The sequence below is a fragment of the Glycine soja genome, chromosome 16 (genome assembly GCF_004193775.1).
Source record: "Glycine soja cultivar W05 chromosome 16, ASM419377v2, whole genome shotgun sequence".
Taxonomy (NCBI): Eukaryota; Viridiplantae; Streptophyta; class Magnoliopsida; order Fabales; family Fabaceae; genus Glycine; species Glycine soja.
In genome coordinates this window covers 33,275,493-33,297,101 of record NC_041017.1, presented here as the reverse complement: position 1 = coordinate 33,297,101, position 21,609 = coordinate 33,275,493, and the positions used below count along the sequence as shown (strand labels likewise).

General features: G+C 30.1%; 1 protein-coding gene and 1 pseudogene across 1 annotated transcript; both read left to right on the top strand.

The window, feature by feature from the left end:
* Positions 1-484: 484 nt before the first annotated feature.
* Positions 485-2,184, top strand: LOC114389444 (U-box domain-containing protein 28-like). The gene has a single exon (XM_028350121.1). The coding sequence runs from the start codon at positions 725-727 to the stop codon at positions 1,958-1,960; it is 1,236 nt and encodes a 411-aa protein (XP_028205922.1). The 5' UTR covers positions 485-724; the 3' UTR covers positions 1,961-2,184.
* Positions 2,185-4,084: 1,900 nt separating this feature from the next.
* On the top strand, positions 4,085-8,655 carry LOC114389383 (annotated as a pseudogene).
* Positions 8,656-21,609: the final 12,954 nt, after the last annotated feature.

Here is a 21,609-nt window from a genome sequence, read left to right as displayed (position 1 = left end):
ACTACCTATATATACTTTAATTTCCACTTTTACTTAGTTTACTTACATATTATTCTTCTGAATTACGTAACAATTTCTAACTTTATATAACTTACTGCTCGCCATCCATGCTATTTTTCCGTCTTTACATCATTTTCATGGAGAAATAATTACCTTCTAATAAGCTAATTAATACTACCATCTTCAGACTTCATATATTCTACTACACCTTAAAAATTCCACATAAACAAAACACACGTTAAATTTTGATGCGATATTTCAATATTCTTAATTTTACAATTCAACACTATTTATGAGGTGTAAATCGGCTTCAATCCAATCCCCATTTCATGCCTTTAATATTAATAACATTATGATATTATTACATTAAAAAAAAAGAAGAAGAAGAAGAAGAAGAAAGAATCGACGACCGTTTAGAGTGACTAGTCCAAAAACTGCACCTCAAAATTTTCAAAAAATTATTTGCATGATAACGTCGTTTTCCTCTTGAATACCACCTGACAAATTTTCCTGTTAAGAGTCCCATTCTGATTACAAACAATGTTTGACCAAAGACCACACACCCATTTAAATGGTGACCACACACTATGTCAAGTGTGTATGTATTATAATTGATAATTGATACACCTTCTCTTCTAAGTTCTAACTTCTAACGCTCCTTCTCTTCTCTCGCTCTGTGCTGTGTGTGAGAAAGAGATATAGAAACCAAACACAAGGAATTAGAATGGCAAAGGTAAGAGATCAGAAGCTATACGTCACCGTTCCGAGTCTCTTTCGGTGCCCAATCTCCATGGACGTGATGCGCTCTCCCGTAAGCCTCTGCACCGGCGTCACATACGATCGCGCCAGCATTCAGCACTGGCTCGACTCAGGACACGACACCTGTCCCGCCACCATGCAGGTTCTTCCCTCCAAAGACTTCATCCCCAATCTCACGCTCCACCGCCTCATCCGCCTCTGGCTCATCTCCTCCTCCTCCTCCGAACCTCCCTCCCCCTCCTCCTCCGCCGACCACCTCCGCCCTCTCCTCCGCCAAATCCAAACCTCCGACGACAACGTCCCCGGTATTCTCTCCAAAATCGCCGAATTCGCCAAGAAATCCGGTGAGAATCGCCGGTCTCTCGCCGCCTTCCCCGGCTTCGACTCCGCCGTGGTCCGCGCGCTCACCGGAAGCAATTCACTCATCGACGCGGCGGAAAACGCGATCTATCTTCTCGGTTCAGTTTTCCGAGAAAACGGAAAGTCAACTGGAGAGAGAATTCGAAAGCTGATTCTTGACGCTCGCGAACAATGCTTTGATGCGATGATATTTGTTCTCAGAAACGGATCTCTGAAATCAAAGATTGAAACGGTTAAGGTTTTGGAGTTTCTCGCGTTCGATTTTCAATCTTCCAAATCGATCAGCGAAGCATGCGGATTGTTGTCGTTGCTCGCGAGTTTTTTAAAGGACGGCGGAGAGGAGCTAAACGACGCCGTTTTGTCGCTGCTCGGCGTCGTTTCGGTTACTCACTCCGCGAAGGTGGAACTCGTTAGCTCCGGAGTTGTTGAAGTGGTTACGAAATTGCTGCGAGCGTGTTCGGCGGCGACGGCGGAGAGGTGTTTGAGAATGCTGGCGGTGTTGGCCACGTGCGCGGAGGGTCGGGCGGCGATGGCGGAGGAGCCGTCGTGTGCTGCGGCGGTGGTGGAGAGGATTACGAAGGCGTCAAAGGCTGCGGCGGCGGACGCGGTGGCGGTGCTGTGGAGCTTGTGCTGTTTGTGCAGGAACGTGAAGGTGAGAGATGAGGTGGCAAAGCGAAACGGCGTCGTGGTGGTTTTGTTGGTTATGCAGAGGGGGTGGGAGGAGCACGTGAGAAGCATGTGCGTGGATTTGATTAAGGTTTTGAAGGGTGCGTGTAAGAACGGGTTGGGGTTGGAACTAGGATGCTATGACACCAAAACCACTCATATAAAACCTTGCTAATGTTGTAACATTGATTAAGTTGAACCAACTTTTTTATTTTTAGTGAATAGTTGAACCATCTTTTTAGCATGCAACAAAAGAATGTTTTATGTTGGTTAACTTTGCTCTTATCGATCTTTTCTTTTTAGTATTAGAAGGAAAGAAAGAAATGGAGAAAAAATGTATATGGTAGAGAGAATAATATTTGAACATAACAAAGTAGAAGGAAAACAAATTTCATTTGATATCAGTATCTTTTTTCAGTTTTTTAATTTGGGTATACAGTTTTTGTTTGGATATAGATTAAAGATAAGTTCTAGCAAATCAAGGTCACGGTGATAAGTTTTTATGACCTAATTAAATGCTTTGATGCAGAAATTTTTAGAGTAAGAAGTGGTTTTGAACTTTTGGATTTTTGAGAAAAAGATTAACCTATTTCATATTCGTTTAACCAGAAATAGGTTCTATAGTTTTCAGAATTTCGTTATAAGACTGGAGAAGAAACCGTGTTTGTTAACTTGGAGTAGCCCTCTGAAACAGTGCATTGTGCGCAATTATCCTTGTATTTTCTCATATATAAAATTGGCTGGAAATGGGTAAAATCTAGGTAGCTAGGTAATACCATACCTGTTTCCATGCATGCGTAGTAATAAGTTATATGTTTCTAGACTTATATGTGTAGGAAATGGAGTAATAACTTCAGTAGTTGTTCTGTACAAGTTCAAGAGAGAATGATTATGAAAGATCATGGCTGCAGAAGAGGCCAACGGTCAAGTTCCCTAATGTTAATTTATGTCATAAAAATAATTATCTAACTTTATAGGTTATGACATGGAGCTGGCAAAAAAAAAACTTTATAGGTTATGGATTTATCTCAAAAGAGTTTCAAATAGAGATTCTTAAAGGATAAAGTAATGGTTTTTGAAATAATGAAGAGAAAAGAATGGAAAAAATGAGAGGAAGAAAATAATTTTACAATACATATCGATCATTAAAATTGTACTTCCTTATCATTTAATTGACAATAAATATTTAAAATAAAATTTTTAATATATCTAAGATTCAAAATGCAATAAAAGTTTTGATAAAACCATGTATATTTTCTTGAAAGATTTAATAATACATTTAATGAAATTAAGAGAGAAAATAAAGATATTTATAAATTTTATAAAAACGTCTCTTCATAAATACTCCATTGAAACAAAAAATATTCATGTTCGTTAAAAAAAACTAGTTAACACCATTTAATTTTAATAGTCTAAAAAAATAAATTAATTTCCTAAAGCATCTTTATATTTAATTGCATAGGACAAAAAAAAGAAAATTATTAAAAATAAAACTCCAATTAATGAAAGGTATTCAGAGATAATATTATTAAATAAGAAATAATTAATTAAAATTTTCTTATAATTTAAATTACACATTCGGTATGTTTCATAAGATATTTCACTATTTTAGTTAATTTTTAATTATTTTACTACCTGAAAAAAGCTTGCTTAATTGTTCAAAAAATAAAATTTTTTAATAGCCTCTATCATTATTTAAAATACTAGCTTCTAATTTTTTACATTTTCTTTTATGGATTATCCTCAATATATTTATTTATTTATTTAGTTATTTTTTAAAATAAACCATAATTTTATTATTGTTCTGTTATTTTATGTTTTTCACTTACTTAAATAATTACTTTTAGTTATTTTTTTAGCTTTTAATTTCTAATTTTCAACTATTAACTAATTTTTCTGCTTCAAATTAATTTTTCAACTTCTAATTAGTTTTACCCATTACTTTTGTTCTATTTTTTGTTTATATCTGGGTTCGTAAGGAGTACTATTTTTTGAAATACTTGCTTTTCTTAGGCTTGCTTGTTTAAACCTAAAAAAAAAGTAAGTGAGAATTTTTTAATTTTTTTAAAGTAAATAAGAAATTTTGCTTATTAAAAAATAGAGAATATTTAAAAAAGAACAGTTCATACATACATATTAAATAAAACAAAAAAAAAACAGTTTATTTTATTAAAAAAATGTTTTTTTTTTTTTTGACAAGGAGGAAGTACCAAATCTATGAAAGGGGGTGAAAGTGAAACTGTCACCTTATTATGGTTATTTTTTGGATACAAACCCTGTGTCATCTCCAATCTCCAATTAAAAATAAAACACATGGGCTAATTAACAAGACACTTATTTTGCATTCCCCTAAGTTGGTGCAGTAGAAGTAACCAGTCCCTAGTAGACCCTAGTCGTGTCCCAGACGGGCCAGAGTCAGTTTCCAACACCAACACAGCAGCAACCCTCAAACGCCACCTAGGGTTAGGGTTTCTGCAATTCCCCAATCTCTATCTTCCAAAAATTAGGGTTTTTTCAAGCCATGGCGGACGGCTACTGGAACCGGCAACAGGCGTTTCTGCCTCACTCCGGCATGCTCAAACGGCCGCGTTCCGACTACGGTTCGCTCTCTCTCTCTCTCTCTCTCTCTCTCTCTATGTGTGTGTGTGTGTGTCTATATATATATATTTCCTACACGCTCTCTTTGTTTCGTGCAATTTGCCCTCTTTCTCTTTCGTTGTTTGTGCAAGTTTGTAAATTTCGATTTTTTCTTTATAGATTCTTTGTTGTTGGTTTTGGCAATTTGATTGGGTGTTAAACGACGCCATTTTGCTTGCGCGTTCTCGCTTCTTAGGGCTGCGTTTCGAGTGGTGTTGTTGTCGTTTAAGGGTGCCTGGCTTTCTGGGTTCTTATATTTGTTGGGTGTTTGTTAAATGAGTCTGTTATGATCACGGTGTTCCTGTGATTGATCAATTTTTGTTCTGTCGGAATTTTACGAGGTTTTGTTGATGTAGAAAAACAAGGGTGTTTTGGACTTTATGCATTGCATAGGGTTTACATTTGGTGTGTGAATTCCATTTAGGTATGGGGTACTATTTGGATTTCAGTTTTTATAAGATATTGGAGAGCCCAAATAAGTTGATGCCTCTCTTTTATTTTGTCTGTTTCCTTTGCTATAGGGTATATTCGAATTAAGGAGTTTTGGGAGAGGGGAGTAATTTTTTCATTTGTAAATTGGAATAAAAATATTTAATGTTTGATTGTTTGTAGAGATGAATAAGGAATGATTAGAACTTAGGTTGCATGATAATCTCATTTGGAAAAAGAATTTGTCAAATAAAATGAACCTTATATTAAAGGTATAGTTAGTTACAAATTTATTTGCAAGTTACTTACTTCTCATATTGTATATAACAGCCACCTAGATGGTTTAATGTAATCAATTTTTTCTCATTGAATTAGTTCCATTTTGAATTCCATTTTACTAGTTCTATCATTCTTTGTTCTCTTAGGCTCTGCCATGAGGAGGGTTCCTCTTCCATTGCTGCATTGAGAGAGCTCTTTCTCTCTCTCACCTTTTATCCAGACTGTTATGCTTTTTGTTTGAGAACAGCATTTCTGGTGGAAGATTATAATTATCTGCAATGTATTTGGTGAGGTTATTGTGATGCCATGTTGATGGAGTTGAATTTCCAATGGATTTATGGGTTAAACTTAAGGGAGCTGATTATTTGGCCTTGCAAAGATAGGGATTCATGTTAGGTTTGTTAGATTTTATTATCTTAATTACTAAATTGATATTGGGCTTCATTGGTGTGCCATGTTTGTCTGACATCTGCATATGTGGCCTTATTCAATTTCCTGGTGTTTTCAAGATTTTATGGGTTGAATATAATGTGATGGATTGATTAATTTTTTGACATCATAAATATCTTAATGTTTTTTCCTTTTCAAATATTAGCACAATGTCAAGGATAATGTGGAGTATCAGTGTATTTGTGCTTTGAGAATAGAGGCATAATTATAAACTAAGCTAGTTGGACAAACTAGGAATCTAGATGATGTTGCAGGGCTACAAGCTTATTCTTGTTTCTATGCTTTTGAGATTTTAGTGATTAAGTTCTTACTAGGCATAAGAATTGAAAATTATTCTGGGTATCATTTGCATTTCTAAGCTGTAATTTTCAAATAGATGCAACAATGACTGAGTGACAGCAACAATAAGAGATTCTGCTCCTGGAATTCCATGCTGCCTTTACAGTGTTTCTTTTTTATTGTGGCTTGTATTTATTTTTGGGCTTGACTTTCTACCTCATGCTGTTTGGGTCTTGTTAGCTTTAATTAGGTCAGCAGAGTGTGGTTAATATCTTTATAGTGAACCTTAGTTGCATAGAGAGCAAAACTCAATTACATGGGTATCCCAAATGGAGATGTGGTGATGACTCAGAATCTGTTTGATTTCCAAACATTGTTTTTGTTTTCTATTTTAATTTTAATTTCCTAGCAGTAGATTTTATTTTTAATTTTTTTTACTTCAGAAACAATGGTTGGCATAGATTTATTGTAATTTCAAAGTTGCCACTGCATTTTCAACTTCCATTTCCTGTTTTGAAAGGAAACATATTTTTTTTTACATCTGATATTATTATTAAAACTCACTGAGCACTTTTTCAAATGTGTTTTTTCCCCCAATAAAAACAGAAAATACATGAACCATGAACAGCCTTAATTTCCTATTCTTTTAAAGTATTTTGTTATTGTTTATGGAAATGAAAATTTAATTAACCTGGAAAGTACTAATATAACTCTACTAATATTATACATCTTTGTCAAATCTGTTATTATTTTATTTTTACATTGCAGATATGCCTGCTTCCGGTCTGTCTTTCAGGTAATGAGATGCATAATCATATTGCTCGTGATGATGACCGTACTGGTCACCGAATGCTAAAGGACACACAAACAATTGGATCTGCTTATGACCGCTACCTTCAGAGTGGGGTAACACTTCATCTTCTTATGTCTTAAATATTTCACTGTTGGTTATTTTGGGCACTTTCATTTTCACTGCTTGATTTTGAAAACATGCATCCTGTTTATTTATGCAGCAACTTTCTTCATTTACTTCTGGGGAAGTCAGTACAGTTGGTGGTCTTGGGTTGGCTAGGGGTGGTGGTGGTGGATTATCAGGCCATTCACTAGCTGATCCTGCTGTCATGGGGCGTCATGGGGGTGGTGGTTCAGATCTAGCACCAAATGGACGGGGTGTTAATTATGGTGGTCAGCTACCAGTAGATGCGGTTTCCAGACCTGGACCTGAGACAGGATCTCTACCTCCAGATGCTTCAAGTACTTTATATGTTGAAGGTCTCCCTTCTGATAGCACCAGAAGGGAAGTAGCTCGTATCCTTTTCATTTTGATGCAATGCTTAGGAATTTTCATCTTGCTTTTCATCTATTTCTTAGTTTCATTGATTTTAGTTCAGTTATTTATATTCCTTAACCTCACCTTAGATATTTTCCGCCCTTTTGTTGGATATAGAGAAGTTAGACTTGTGAGCAAAGAATCGAAACATGTAAGTTTAATGTTTGTGACAGATGCCTGCTTCTCCTCTTTTGGTTATTTAGTTGTCAAAAGTTGCAGTGTCCACTTTATGCTGAAATGCTTGTTCATTGCAGCGTGGTGGAGATCCTCATTACCTTTGTTTTGTGGACTTTGCAAATCCAGCTTGTGCAGCAACCGCTATGAGTGCCTTGCAAGGTATCATTTATAGTTACCTGCTGATATAAAAGAAAATTAATTCTGTTTTGGTTCTGTAAATCACATGACTGCATTACTTCAAAATGAGATAAAATGGTGATGATTGTTATGAAATAGAGAAAGAAGACTTTTTGGCAGCATTTGTTGTGCAAATAGAACCAAATGGGAAACATTTTGCTCTATTCACATTTGTTCCATCCCCTTTTAGTGAAACCAAAATTTATGCATTTTAATGGAACTGAATTTCAAACTCATTTCTTGTTCTGTTTATTTTCAGAATGCACCAAAGACTACCCATGTTATATTTTATCCTGTTCTATCACACCTATCAAACACTACATTGGTGTGTTTGCCACCAAAGAATATTATAATGTTGTGTGATCTATATAGCTAATCTCACTTAGTGGTAAAAGGCTTTTGTTGGTATTGTTGTGATTCAAGGAAATTTAAGTTCTCTAAGAATATTAAATAAATGATTAGACAAGAACCAAAAATAAGTGTTCAATAAACTATAATGCATTGCTATGTGTATGCTTATTGTGGTCAGCTGTGCTCCCGTGGTTGGCAAACCTAACAGTTTCTTATGTTTGACGATTTTCACACATATTTACTATCCAAACTTCTTGGTGTTTTCTGACATTGTTGGGGTGGTGTGCAGGTTATAAAGTTGATGAACTCAATCCCGAGTCCAGTCACTTGCGGCTTCAGTTTTCTCGGTATCCTGGTCCAAGAAGTGGACCTGCTTTTCGCAGTAAAAGATGATCTGGTTCACATAAGCCATCTAGGTTTTATGCTCATCAGAATGTCTGTGGTTCTTCGTTTTGGGGGCGATACTCCACATGCAATTTTATTCACCCCTCTGGACACAATCCTTATTAGAGCCCTTGAAATGCATAAATTATTAACAGGCCGAGATCAAAGTACAATTTCAATTAGCAAAAAAGGATTTTTAGTTCATGTATTCAATTACTCTGCCGTACCATTATTTGCTAAACTTTAGTATATTCACCTGGTGTCTGATTTATGTTAGCATTTACTTTGTGCTGCCCAAAGAACTATCATTTTTCTATTACTATTTTTTGATTATCCAATATTATCATACTACCACACTTGGGTATGTATATGGGATATCTAACAAGTTATTATTCCAATTGCTTAAAATAGCTAAGGGATACTGAGGAAAAAAGTTCCCTTTCAGCGGTCGTCAGGCTTCTTTCACTAGTACAACAAGGCCACAAATAAGGTGGGTTTCTGTATGTAACGTAGGAATGAGTTCAGTTCCATAAATAAGCATGATATAATTTGTTAGTGTTAATTCATTGGCAAATACACCAATTTGTTTTAAGTAGTAAAGTACTCGAGAGTTTGAGTGTCGAATTCACAAGGACTTTTTATATTTGAGTTGATATATATCTAATTTGTAAACAAGAGATAAGAACTTGAAATGAAAGAAAGAAAGAATAAAAGACAGGTAAAATAACAAGATTAAATGTAATTGATAACTTTAGAATTTAAATATGTTGGGACTTAACATGCTTAATTATCTTTGACGTAATGTCAACATGTTTTTTTATTTAATGTTGTTTTAATTTTCATTCACATCTATTAAGATATGTTATCCTGATTTTTCATGATTTTCTTTTTCAAATTCTTTAAGATAAAACAGTAAATTGCATGAAGTTTGAAGATGTATGCATGGACAAAATAAGATCATTCTATCCCTAATAATGAGTTGTTTAAATGTTATTTTTCATTTCTTTAGAATCACCATACAATACAATGAAGAGCATAAAACAGACAATAAAAACAAAATTTGCATTGAATAGATAGTAAAAAAAGTTATATTATAAGGGTGTTGGGGGGTTTAGCTTCTCAAGTTTTTGGTGTATTCAATAGAGACTTTTGAGTTTTGGTGCGTCTTTTTCGCGTTAAGCGCGTCATCTTTAGCTTAGTGTGGTGATCTCGCGTTGAGCGCGACAATGTCTGGGCTGAGCAAGGCGTTCATGCACTTGGCGCGAGATTTCGCGTTGAGCGCATCTTTGGACTTCTTTATGGACTTCTTAGCACTAAGCTTGAGCTTGTCTGCTAAGCGAGGAGGTGCGCTGACTTGTGCGCTAAGTGATTTGTCCCTTCATCAATTTTTTCTTCAAGATTTTACATCAATTTTCCTACAAAGTACTTGTAGTTTATTTCTTTAGAAATTTGTTTGCTGATAAAAAATTAACATATATTAAATTTCTTATTATTTCATCAAAAACAACAATAAAGTAAAATAATTTTAATCATTTTTAATTAAAATTAACTTTCATTTAATCCCAAATTTTACCGTTGTCAGTTAGTTTGGACAACATAACGCATACAAGGTTGGTTTTTTAACTTAGATACGTCGTATCCTTTAATGTGTTTGGTGCATAGATATCTGGAAATGTTTCTTCACAAATTCTATTTGTGTTCATTCTTCCCCAAAGTGGCGTGATCTTGATGAAATTGTCACATGAATTGAGCATTATTTCGTTAAGAGATAGCTTTCGTGTGTCTCTCGAGATGGGAGCTCTCAATGTTTGTTTTACACAAAGAATGCATTCTGAGAGATGTTGGACGTAATTTTGTAAGTTTAACGAAAAAATAAACACAACCAATATCCCATGTGTTTGGTTTTGCGTCTGTGCCATCCTTGACGTGAAAATTTGGGTAAATATGTGAAAAAATGAACAAGCAAACATGCTAATCATTGAATAATTGCCTCAGCCTTCAATGTCGAAGGAACTCTGATTTTAAATAGCTGTCTTGAAATAAAGTTAATTATGTTATGGTTCGCTTCTTCGTTATCAAGTGATTCAAAATAAGATGATGAGGGTGAATTAATGTGTCAAACTTGGCATGCAAGTTTTGGTGATGGCTGCTTCTTAAATATCAAGTGATCAGTCTGATTATTATTGCTGTAGAAAATGTGGTGTGTAAATAATAACTGATTGTTTGAAAATTGTTAGACCTTTCATTTGTTTACAAGTATTTTAGTTGATTCTATTTTTTATGTTTTAGGGTACCTATTTTGAGAGAAATGTACCTTTTTTTCCAATTGATCAATGGTTAAATTTTTGTGATTATTGAATTTTTTTAATAATTTTTTAAGTTTGTGTATAAAATTTGTACGAATTAAGTTTAGTGGTAACGCGAAATCATTTCTGATGTTCAATGTTTTACTTTTCATATTTAGTTGTTAACGTAATGTGTTTAATAAGGTTAAATATGATGTAGGTCTTAAAAATAGGGTAATGTGTTAATTATTGAAAAACTATTTTTTTTTTATCTTTCACTTGTAGAAATATTGTGGTTTCAATTTTCATAAATGAGATTAAGAATGATGCTTTTTGGATGAAAGATTATGACTATATCAAATACATTTTAAAAATGAGACTAAAATGAGATCATTTTAGCAATTAAAAAAATGTTTTTATATTTATATAAATTTAAAATATAAAAAACATAAACATTAAGAAGTCAGATATCCTGTATATATTTTATTGTTTGTAGTTAAGAAGTCAATATTTTAGAAATATATTTTTTAACTAATAGTTTTATATATATAAAAAAAATTGAAAGCTGGATTAATCACGCGATGAAGGATTCACACGGGTCATGTTTATTTTTATTTATTTATTTATAGTTAAGAAGTCAGTTTCTTAGAAAAATATTCTTTAACTATTATTTTAGCATTTTTTTTAAAGATGTATTCATGAAACCTGTGAAAGGTTCATCGGTTTAATTTTAATTAAATATATTTTTAATATATAATAGATTAAGTAATAAAAAAATAATAAAAATTAAAATAAGTGAAATTTTAAATTAATATAGAAAAAATATATATTTTTTGAAAAATATAGAAAACAAATATTCTGTCTTACAAGTTAAAAAAAATTAAGCATTGAATTGTTAAAAAATGAGTTTAATTTTCACATACGCCTCATTCTATTATAAATAACTTCATATATGTTTTTCTAATGTAATTATTAGAAAAGTTATAGGAGATAATACATGATGAGATGATTATAATAAATCTTTATACTATAAGTGCATTTTAATTAAATTCAATAAATACAAATTACATAACTATTAATAGTAGACAAATATTGACTTGAGTACAATTGAAAACTGCCATATTTTGTAGAGTTTATTTAATACATAACAACTAGTGACAATGACAATGGCAATACGTGAAGATTAATTCCAAGTGGAGAACCCGAGTTTGGTCTTGTTTTTTAAGTTAAGGGCTCCACATTTGAACCTTGAAGATTGAACTTTCATTCTTTTGTGTAAGAGTAAGTTTATTTATTTATTTTTTTAATTTTCTTTTCCTAAGTGTAAGGTCAAGCTTGAACTAGTCTTGGGTTATATTGATCTTGCCGGTTCTTTTGGGTATGGGTCTGGTTCTACAGTTCAGAAGCCGATTTTCAAATTAAGAGTTAATGACACTGGGCTGGTTCAGTCAATGGATTCTAGTTGAATTGGCCCATTCATATATTATTATATAATTAAAAAATTATTGTTTGAATTAATTTAAGATAATTATTTTAAAAGTTAATAAAATTATTATATATGATAAATAATAATTGAATGATTGTGCAAAAAAATTATATTACATATCTTTTTTTCTCATATTTATTTCATTGGATATTATTTTCTCAGACATCCTATTACAAAATTTGACTTCAAAATCATTACACCATCAAAGTTTTAAAAAATATAATAAAGTTAATAAACTTATTTCATATATTTATGATTGAAAGATACTACTATTGCAGTAATATTTTTAAGGATATCAACATACTGCTATTATTTGGTTTAGAAGCACGTTTTCCGAGGCGGACAATTCTATTCGAGTTTAGAATATTCACAACACGCTACGGTTAGTTAATTCTTGCAAGAGTCTTTTTCATGCACTGCATGTATTTATTGTGGATTTAGATGGATTTGTAATTTTGAGGAAAATAATTCTTTCAATTGGAACTTTTGAAGCAGGAGCAAGGAAAATATGGGTCCATTACATTTCTTTCAAACAATCAAGTTCACATAGACTTAAATTTTGTTTGACGATTTATCATGGTGGGGGACATAATAAGTGGAGGTAACAACAGTAAAAGAATAGGGGAATATAAATATTAATTAGTTGATTTTTAACTAAAAACATTACACAGTTAACTAATAAAAAATCATGATAATAATTAAGTATGATTTTTAAAATAATTAATATAAAAGTATTAACTTAATTATTTTATATTGTAATTTATGATTAGATATATGATTAGATAATAATGTAAAAGCAATTCATAATGTTAGTAAATAAATTATTTACTCATAATTATTTGTAGAAACGAAATCATTATTCTTTATCTGTGTTAAAATTCCTTTGACAAACGCTTGCTTTGAAAAAACATTTTTTATAAACGTTATTCTCATAACACTATTCAAATATTTAGAAAGGGAGATGTTGAGTCGCTATTTTTTTAATGGTTATATATTATTTTACTTAAAAATGAATTACATACTGGTTGGACACAAATATAATGAATTACAATATCTACATCTTGAAAATATAAAAATTGCCAGGCTAGTTACATTCCACCGTATATATCGGAGTGGTAGCAATATAATTATAAGAAGAGAAAATTGAAAGGATGGACAGTTTCAAGTCCCATTAGCTTAACTTTGTATTGTCTTGGCTTAATCAAACTTTCTCCTTTGGTGTTGTTTTCGTAGTAGGTGGTTGACTTTTCTTTTCCTTTTTTTTTCTTTACTACATTAATTTAAGCATATTTTAAAGTTTTCATACAAGATAAAAAAATGAAAGAGACTTCCTACAAGGTAACTAGCCTATTCTTCTAGCCTTAGCCACAACTAATAATATCATGGTTCATTCAGCTTATTCGTTGAAGATATTAGCGTGTGGGGTCTTTCTTGTCGTATTGCTATTATCATTTTCCGTAAGTTTTTGTGAGGATTCCTCTAACCTTCCCCAAAAAAGATAAAAAGTACGATAATGCATGAGACAAACTGCATGAAATTAGCAAAATGCATGTACCCGGTAATGTGGTTATTGAGCATTCAATAATGAAGGAAATGTACTCCTTTCAGTCTTTCACTTTGCTTTTGTTATATATATATATATATATAGAGAAATTTACACTCACTATTGGGCAAAGTGAGCGGAAAATATGGAAAAGCCAAACTCTAGATGAATCCTCTTTGTTTCACACTAAACTCTTTTTCCTTTCTTTCTGCATGTCAAAAGTATGTGCCTAATATGATTGATTATGTTTGCATTTTAACTATGTTTAATCAAGAGAGTTGCGTGCAAGCAAAAATGTGGCTAAAACTAAGCACTAAGAGTAGTTATGCTTTCTATTTGTAATTTTGCAATTATCTCCGTTTAGCTAGCACCATCGATGAATTGTTCAAATACAATTTAGTTAACAAAAAGACAGATATATTTCGTGGTTAGGATATCAACTTTTTTTTAAAAAAAATCATATGGATCATTACTCACTTCTATTAAAGAAACAGATATATAATGTCCGTATACCTTTAACATTAGAGAATTGGTTTTCTAATCTGAATTATTATAGTCCTTGCATGTTTCTGTCAATAATGTGTCTTATTTGTAAAATTGAGCTATATATTACTGAAATATATTGTGATTGGAGGACAATTTAAGCAATTAATTTGAATGCATCTATACATTCATTTTGGAGGCATTTCACACCATTAGAGTAGAATTTAGAATAACTAAAAACAATTTGAGTGTCTATCTGTAAAATCGAGCTATATATTACAGTATATTGTGATTGGAGGACAATTTAAGCAATTTGAATGTATCCATGCATTGATTTTGGAGGCATTCACAGCATTAAAGTAGAATTTAAAATTAGGTTAACTGAAAGCAAAAATCCTTGGATATTTGCGGGAGGGATGAAGAATAAAAATAGAGCAAAGGACAAAGACAAAGACTTTACTACAATATTGTACAGTGGTCCACAAACCTATGCCATACTTCACAAGGAAGGAAAAGTCAGACTTCAAAAATATATGTACCTTTCACAATTAAGACTTTTTGGGAGTTTGTTTGGCAACTGTCCCAATTCGGAGCCTTAAAAAAGAATCCAAACACTAAAGGCTGGGTAAACCGTAGGCTATGATGTGTAAAACTACTTTGACTGTGTGGCTTTAGGGTATATATGTTTGGTGGATGCCAGCATGTTATTTATTAAATTAATGCACTTAATATCAAATTGAGGGAATAAGATCCTGTTCATGATGTGGTGCTGCTGGTGGGTAAGCCTAGATAGAATGTGAAAGAGTCTTATGTTATCATTTTTTTGTCGGTAGCCTATATGGGTAAAATAATAAATTGACCTTAAAAATCATAAAGACTTCTTTATGGAGGGCTACAAGGATATATATGAGGATGCCCAATGGAGAATAAGATGTCAGCTGGGGAATTCAAGCTCTTGACCTTACCTCTCCCAAAGGGCAAACAAATAGTTTTTTTTATTATTGAAGATCACAATAAATGTGCATATAAAGTTAATTATGATAAGTTTATTAATTTTTTTTTAGATTTTTAATTTTAATTTTTTAATTGATGTTTTTTAGTTAGCATTTGTCAAATTATAAGATAAGAGTTGTTGTATGTGTTTACTAATTCATAAAAGAAACAAAATTAGATACAAGATGTACATTTGGTATTACTTTTTAATTGAAATGAAGGTTTTGTTTTGATAACTTGTACAATAAAAGTCAACATAAGTTATTAAAATGAAACTCAAATTGTAATTGAAAATTTTTTAAACCAAAAACATAAATAATACCCACCTAAGTTTTATTCTTTTAACAATTTGAATGCTCTGATCATCTTGGTCCTTCTTATGTGTCATTTTGACCTGCAACAGGATATAGCAAAACTAATGTTAAATATGTGATTGTAGTGCATATGCAAGTCATGTTTGATATCCCCTTTTATTTATATTTACCTGATGTTCGTACATACATCATACATACATATATATATATATATAGATATATATATATATATATCTTTTGTCCTGTATAGGATCTTGGATCAGTAGATCTAAGTCTTGATTTCCTCCGTTTAATTTATTAAATAAGAAGTCATCTATTCTTTTTAAAATTATATCATCTGGATGATTGATAGTGCAACAATTACAAAAAAAAAGACCCTAATAAATAGTAATTTTATATTTAATAATTTTCAATTATCAATTTTTCTCTGATTGGTGATTAGACAGTAAACAAAATCAAAAGCAAGATGTTACACGTAATTTCGAAGTTGGTAGCTTAATATGTTGTCCAGCTATGTTATAAGAAAATTTCAAAAGGCAATTTGTTATTTAATTTGAAAATAATGCAAGGATAAAGTCATTTCTTTTTGGTAGAACAAGGATAAAGACATCTAATCACTTGTACACTTTGGCTAACTAAAACTTGGAAAAAATTATATGCTTTCAAAGTATTACTTCCTATGTTCTAGAAGTAATTGTACGCATTTTTTTATTCTACATTCTATACATATGCTATGATTAGATTTTACTTAACAGATTAAATTTCACTATAAGTATTAATAAAAGAAAAAAATTCAGTAAAAAAGATGTTAGATTTCATCAAAAATTCATATAAATTAAAATCAGTTATGCATTTAATTTTTATAAAAAACTCTTTTCATTTAATTTCTATATAATTAAGCTGATTTTTTTTAAAAAAACTTGATTTTACTTTATTGAAAAGCTGAATGTATTTCATCTTCTTATGCCTCCAATATGTGGCTGCAGTATTATTATATTTGGGGTATTGATATAGTTGATTTTTCAACGAATAGGTTAAACTGAATTATTATATTGTTATTTGAAATTTTAAAGATAATTTGAAAAAAATAAACTTTAATTTTCTTAAAAAATTGCTAGAAGAAGATTAATTTAAAGAGAAAAAAAAAACAGATAAGAGTATGTCAATTAGCATGATAACAAACAACACAATATGATAACAACATTCAATAATGCGAAATTAGTACACGTACGATTAAATAATTCAACTAAATGAGTTTTCAATAATCACGCATTACATGGACATTAGAGTTTGAAACAAAAATACGATATATTGCATTATATATGAACTTATATTAAATAATTAACCAGATATATATCAAAAATAATTTTTTTTTCTCTTATCCCAAAAAAATGTCATAAATCTCTATTTCTTTTGTATAATCTATTATTCAAAATTTGTAATCTTTTTATCGGCAAAATTTGTAGTTATTGAAACCTTGATACGAACGTCATCTCTGAAACACTACTGTTCCATGTGAACATTACCTAGGATACTGACTAGCTCCATGCATTAACTTTTTGAATCTAGAACCGAAGCCAAGACCTAGCCTTAAGATTTTAGCCTCTTGTGGACTCTACACCCTTCCCGCAGACATCACCATCAATGATTGTCCAAGTTCACATGCTAACTACCCCACCAATTTCGAGTTTTTCTTTCTTATATTTTAAACTAATGCTTATTTAATCAATTCATTTATTATCAGCAGCAGCTCAAGATAGAAAATGCTTTAGGTGGAAACAAGATATCTTTACACTTAATACTAATTAAGTCAGAGTGATGTTTCTTCAATGATGAGACATAAGATGCTTATGAGATTAGTATCTTGATTTGTTGTGATTGGGATTAATGAATTGTGTTTATAATTCCATGTTTCACACTTATTTGAGCTTTGATATACAGAAGGATATAATTCCCTAGCCATAGGAGACATTGGACTGTAGTGAAATAATTGTATCTAGTAAAATTGGGTCGTGTTTGATTTATTTAATTTTTAGCCTAAGTGGGTATATATAGCAGCAGCCTTCACAACAATTAATTAATGATCAAGTTTTTAAATATATACCCAGAAAAAATTACTGGGTTTCCCCCAAAGAATTAGTCAATAGTCAATAATGATTTTGATGGATTTCAGTCTCGTAAGCATTCCAAGCACCCGGGGGCTATTAGACAAAATGTCTATTAATAACTAGAAAATTCAACTAACTAAATTAGTGAAATTTGAATTCGGGTATATTGCAGTTCTTATACTAGATAACCTTGATATCGAGCATTTCCTTCCTCTTTTTTATTTTTATTTTATGCATATTTATTTAAAAACAAAACTGCATTTGCTAAAAGAAAGTCTGGGTATTGAATTGTTAGGACTGGACTTTGAAAGTAAAAGCCTTAATTCAATTTTGAAATAGAACAAATCAAAACCTTCTCCGAAATCTCCTAATTATCTACTGATTAACTAGTTTAATTTTCTCTGACTTACACATATATTAAATTCATTTTTATAATTTATAAGAATAATTTTTTATATTATTTGAATTAATATATTATTAATGATTTAATTTAAGTTTTAATAAATATATATTAATAGATATATCAATAAATATTTAAATATGTTTTTATACACAAACATATTTCAGAAAATTGTTATTATTATAAGTATTGTCCTATATAGAATTTATTTTACTTTAATGATATATTACATATTTTCTTTTGACTTTCTTTTAAAATATTAATTTTATTCTTTTTTTACACATTTGATTTGAGATAAAAAAAATTGGGTGAAGTCATTAATTACAAAAGAATAATTTAATCTAGATTTAAATTATTTTATTGGATGATCAATTAAATTTATGCACGTATATATTTCATAATAATAAAACATATTTATGTGAATTGATTTAAATTTTACTGAATCAATTAAAATTATCCTTAATTATCATTATTATTATTAATGGAATTATTTAAATTTTTCATGCATGTGTTTTGTAATCGAACAAATTATTATAAATATACTTATAATTGAATATTTTTCATATTTATTTGAAGGAAAAAATATACAATTAATTGGCCCACAAGATGTGGTACAAAACATAAAAGAGAATACTAAACAACGTAAATAAAACACCCGCTACATGATAGAACCAACCAGGTATGGCTATACAGCCATTGTGAAAATAAACAACCTTAATCCATTGTAATCAACACGTCTAAAAAAAATTAAACCACACCAGACCTGCTTATCAGGGTCGCCTCTAAAGATTATCAGACCTAAAATTAAATTTATTTCAAATTTTAATTTGATACATTTTATTGTTTTTTTTTTAAATAAATTGTGATTTCACATTTTAAATATTATTCAAATTTCAAATTAATTTTCAATTAAAAACTCAAATTAGTCTATGTATACATGTAAAATATTAACATGAAATAAAATTTTAGTTAAATATATGATCTTATGATTAACATTTTTCGTTAAAATATTTTTTTTATATATCAATCACTTACTCATTAAATTTAAATTTTATATTAATTTTAATAGTTTTTTTTAGATAGAGGAGATGCTGAATCTAAAATAAATATAAAATAATTTTCTTTAATTTTACTTAAATGATTTATAATAACTATTAAATTTATAACTTAAGATGATGTGGTCTTATTAATAAAAAAAATTACAAATAATAAATTATATCTTGACAAAATTTATCACTTGATAATTAATAATATATATTGAAAAAAATATTAAAAATCTAAAAAAAAAAAAACCCTCGGGGCCTAAGATAAAGGTCTCATTCACCTTAACGTGCTGCATGTGCATGGAGCCAAAATACACATGCACCACCAAGAGATCACCTCTCCTAATCAAACATTCTTGGCCATAGAAAAATAACAGCAGCAAACAAGTACTACTCAAATGATGCACTTTCCCCCACACAAATAAGTGTAACATCTAACCAAATAAGAATCAGAATACACAATTCAATTCCATTTTCCTTGCCTTCAGCTTACACCATAACATAAGTGTATGTTACTCGTGCTAAGCTTGGACTTAACCAAAAACAGATGCATATAATATATCAAGTGTTTCTGCTACGCTGAACCCTCCAACACAAACTATCACAGCTGCTTGCCTATATGACCCCACTATATATCTTCAAACACACTCCATAACATCAAACAATGATTTCCAAACCCAATCCAAAACAGATCTGATACCACATATTCACCTACACGTTCACCTATGCCTGTTGAAATTCCCCACCAACACTCAACAAAATAATATATCATATTAATTCTAGGGATTAATTCTTCTATCTATTATATAAAATTAATAAAATATAATAAATATAAAATCAGAATATTTTAAATTATACCTATCTTATGTATTATAATTAATTTAAGCTTCTACTGAAAATAAAATAAAATATAATTAATATAAAATCTGTATTAATGAAATTATTTAAAAAAAAAACAGTACGAGAGTGCTATATCACGTTATCCCATAAAAATAAAACCTTCTTTGATATAAATACCTAGATAGATATGAAGTTCTCACTGATTTTGTGTTCACTTTCTTGACTACATGTACCCCAAAAACACGAAAAGGGTATTGAAGTAGCTGGCAATCGCTAATTATTTGCGTGTTCTGCAATCTCAAATGTTATTGTCACCATTGAAATGACCAAACATACAAAATTACTTTTAAATATTTCTAAGCCTTCTTACAATATTTTATTTTTAATCCTTTTACTTATTAGATAAAAAATATTAAATGCTTTTTAGATATTTAATATCATATTAAATACATACATATATATATATATATATAATATTTTCCATAAAATAATGCAGATTTAATAAATAGAAAATTATATAGAAAATCATATGACATTAATTTTACTTTAATATATGCTGTTTAACTTATGTGCTATACGCTATGCCATTTTCTTCTCTTTTCATTTCTGCAGCTCAAAAAGCTAAGTGTGCATGCACATACACACAAAACAATAATGTTGAAAAGGAATATTTTGGATTAAATTTTGGATAATTATAATTTATTTTTAATCTCTTTTTCCTTTTTTATTTAGTTAGTACTTATTATAAATTTAAATTACTTTTATTTGTTGTTTATGTTACTTGTTATTTTACCGCGGCTTAATATTTTTAACTTTTTTTTAAAAAAAACTTGGGTTTAGGTAACAAGCTAAGAAAATGTTAAATACCGCTAAGATTAATAATTTCAACCACAAATGCATGAATGCATTGGTATGATGTTGTTTAAGTTTATTCATTAGTTTTGACTTTGAGTTTAAAATATGTAATTATGTCAAATATTTTGAAGCAAAACTTATTTGTCTATAGTCAATGTTTTAAAACTAGACTAATAATTGAGTTGATGAAAATGCTTGTTCATAGTTTATTGGTTGAACAATGATTAAGTTGGTAATAATTAAATTTTTATTTTAAATATTATATAAAATTTTAATTAATGTAAAATTATAAGAAATCAATATATAAAAAATATAAATTAATATAAGTGACTAAATTTTATATTTTATAAGATAAAATTAATAATATATAGATTAAGTTCCTTATAATCCTATTAAATTAGCATAATTGTCTCTCATTATTTAGGATAAGATTTTTTTTTAAAAATTGTTGGATTTCATCTTAAAATTAATTGACTTTTAAGTAAAATTGCTCAAGAGATATATAAGCTGCACTCCAAAGAGTGAGGCAAAACTCCACCACAAAAGCTAGTTCAAAAAGTGACGATTATCTCTCACTTATAAGTTTAACATGACTTTATTATTAGTCGATGTGAGACTTGTATTATTTTTAACAGAAATCATATCATCGAATGTGAATTTAGATAAAAAAATATTCAATTCCATTTATTAACTTACAAAACAAGAATTTCTAAAGACGTGGAGAGAAAATGCGTATGTGCATTATACAACTGTATCCAAACATACTGTTTAACTTTTTCTTGTTTGTGAGTGCCTCCATTTTACAAATTATTTAAAGGATAACTAAACTAATTAACATTTTTCATATAACACATTAATTGATATAATTGTTTTGAAAGAGATAAATTAGAAGGAATAGAATATAATTAACCCTATTTTGGTGCGGACAAACTTGTCTATATATATATATATAGGGTATACTTAATGTGTTTTACAATCATT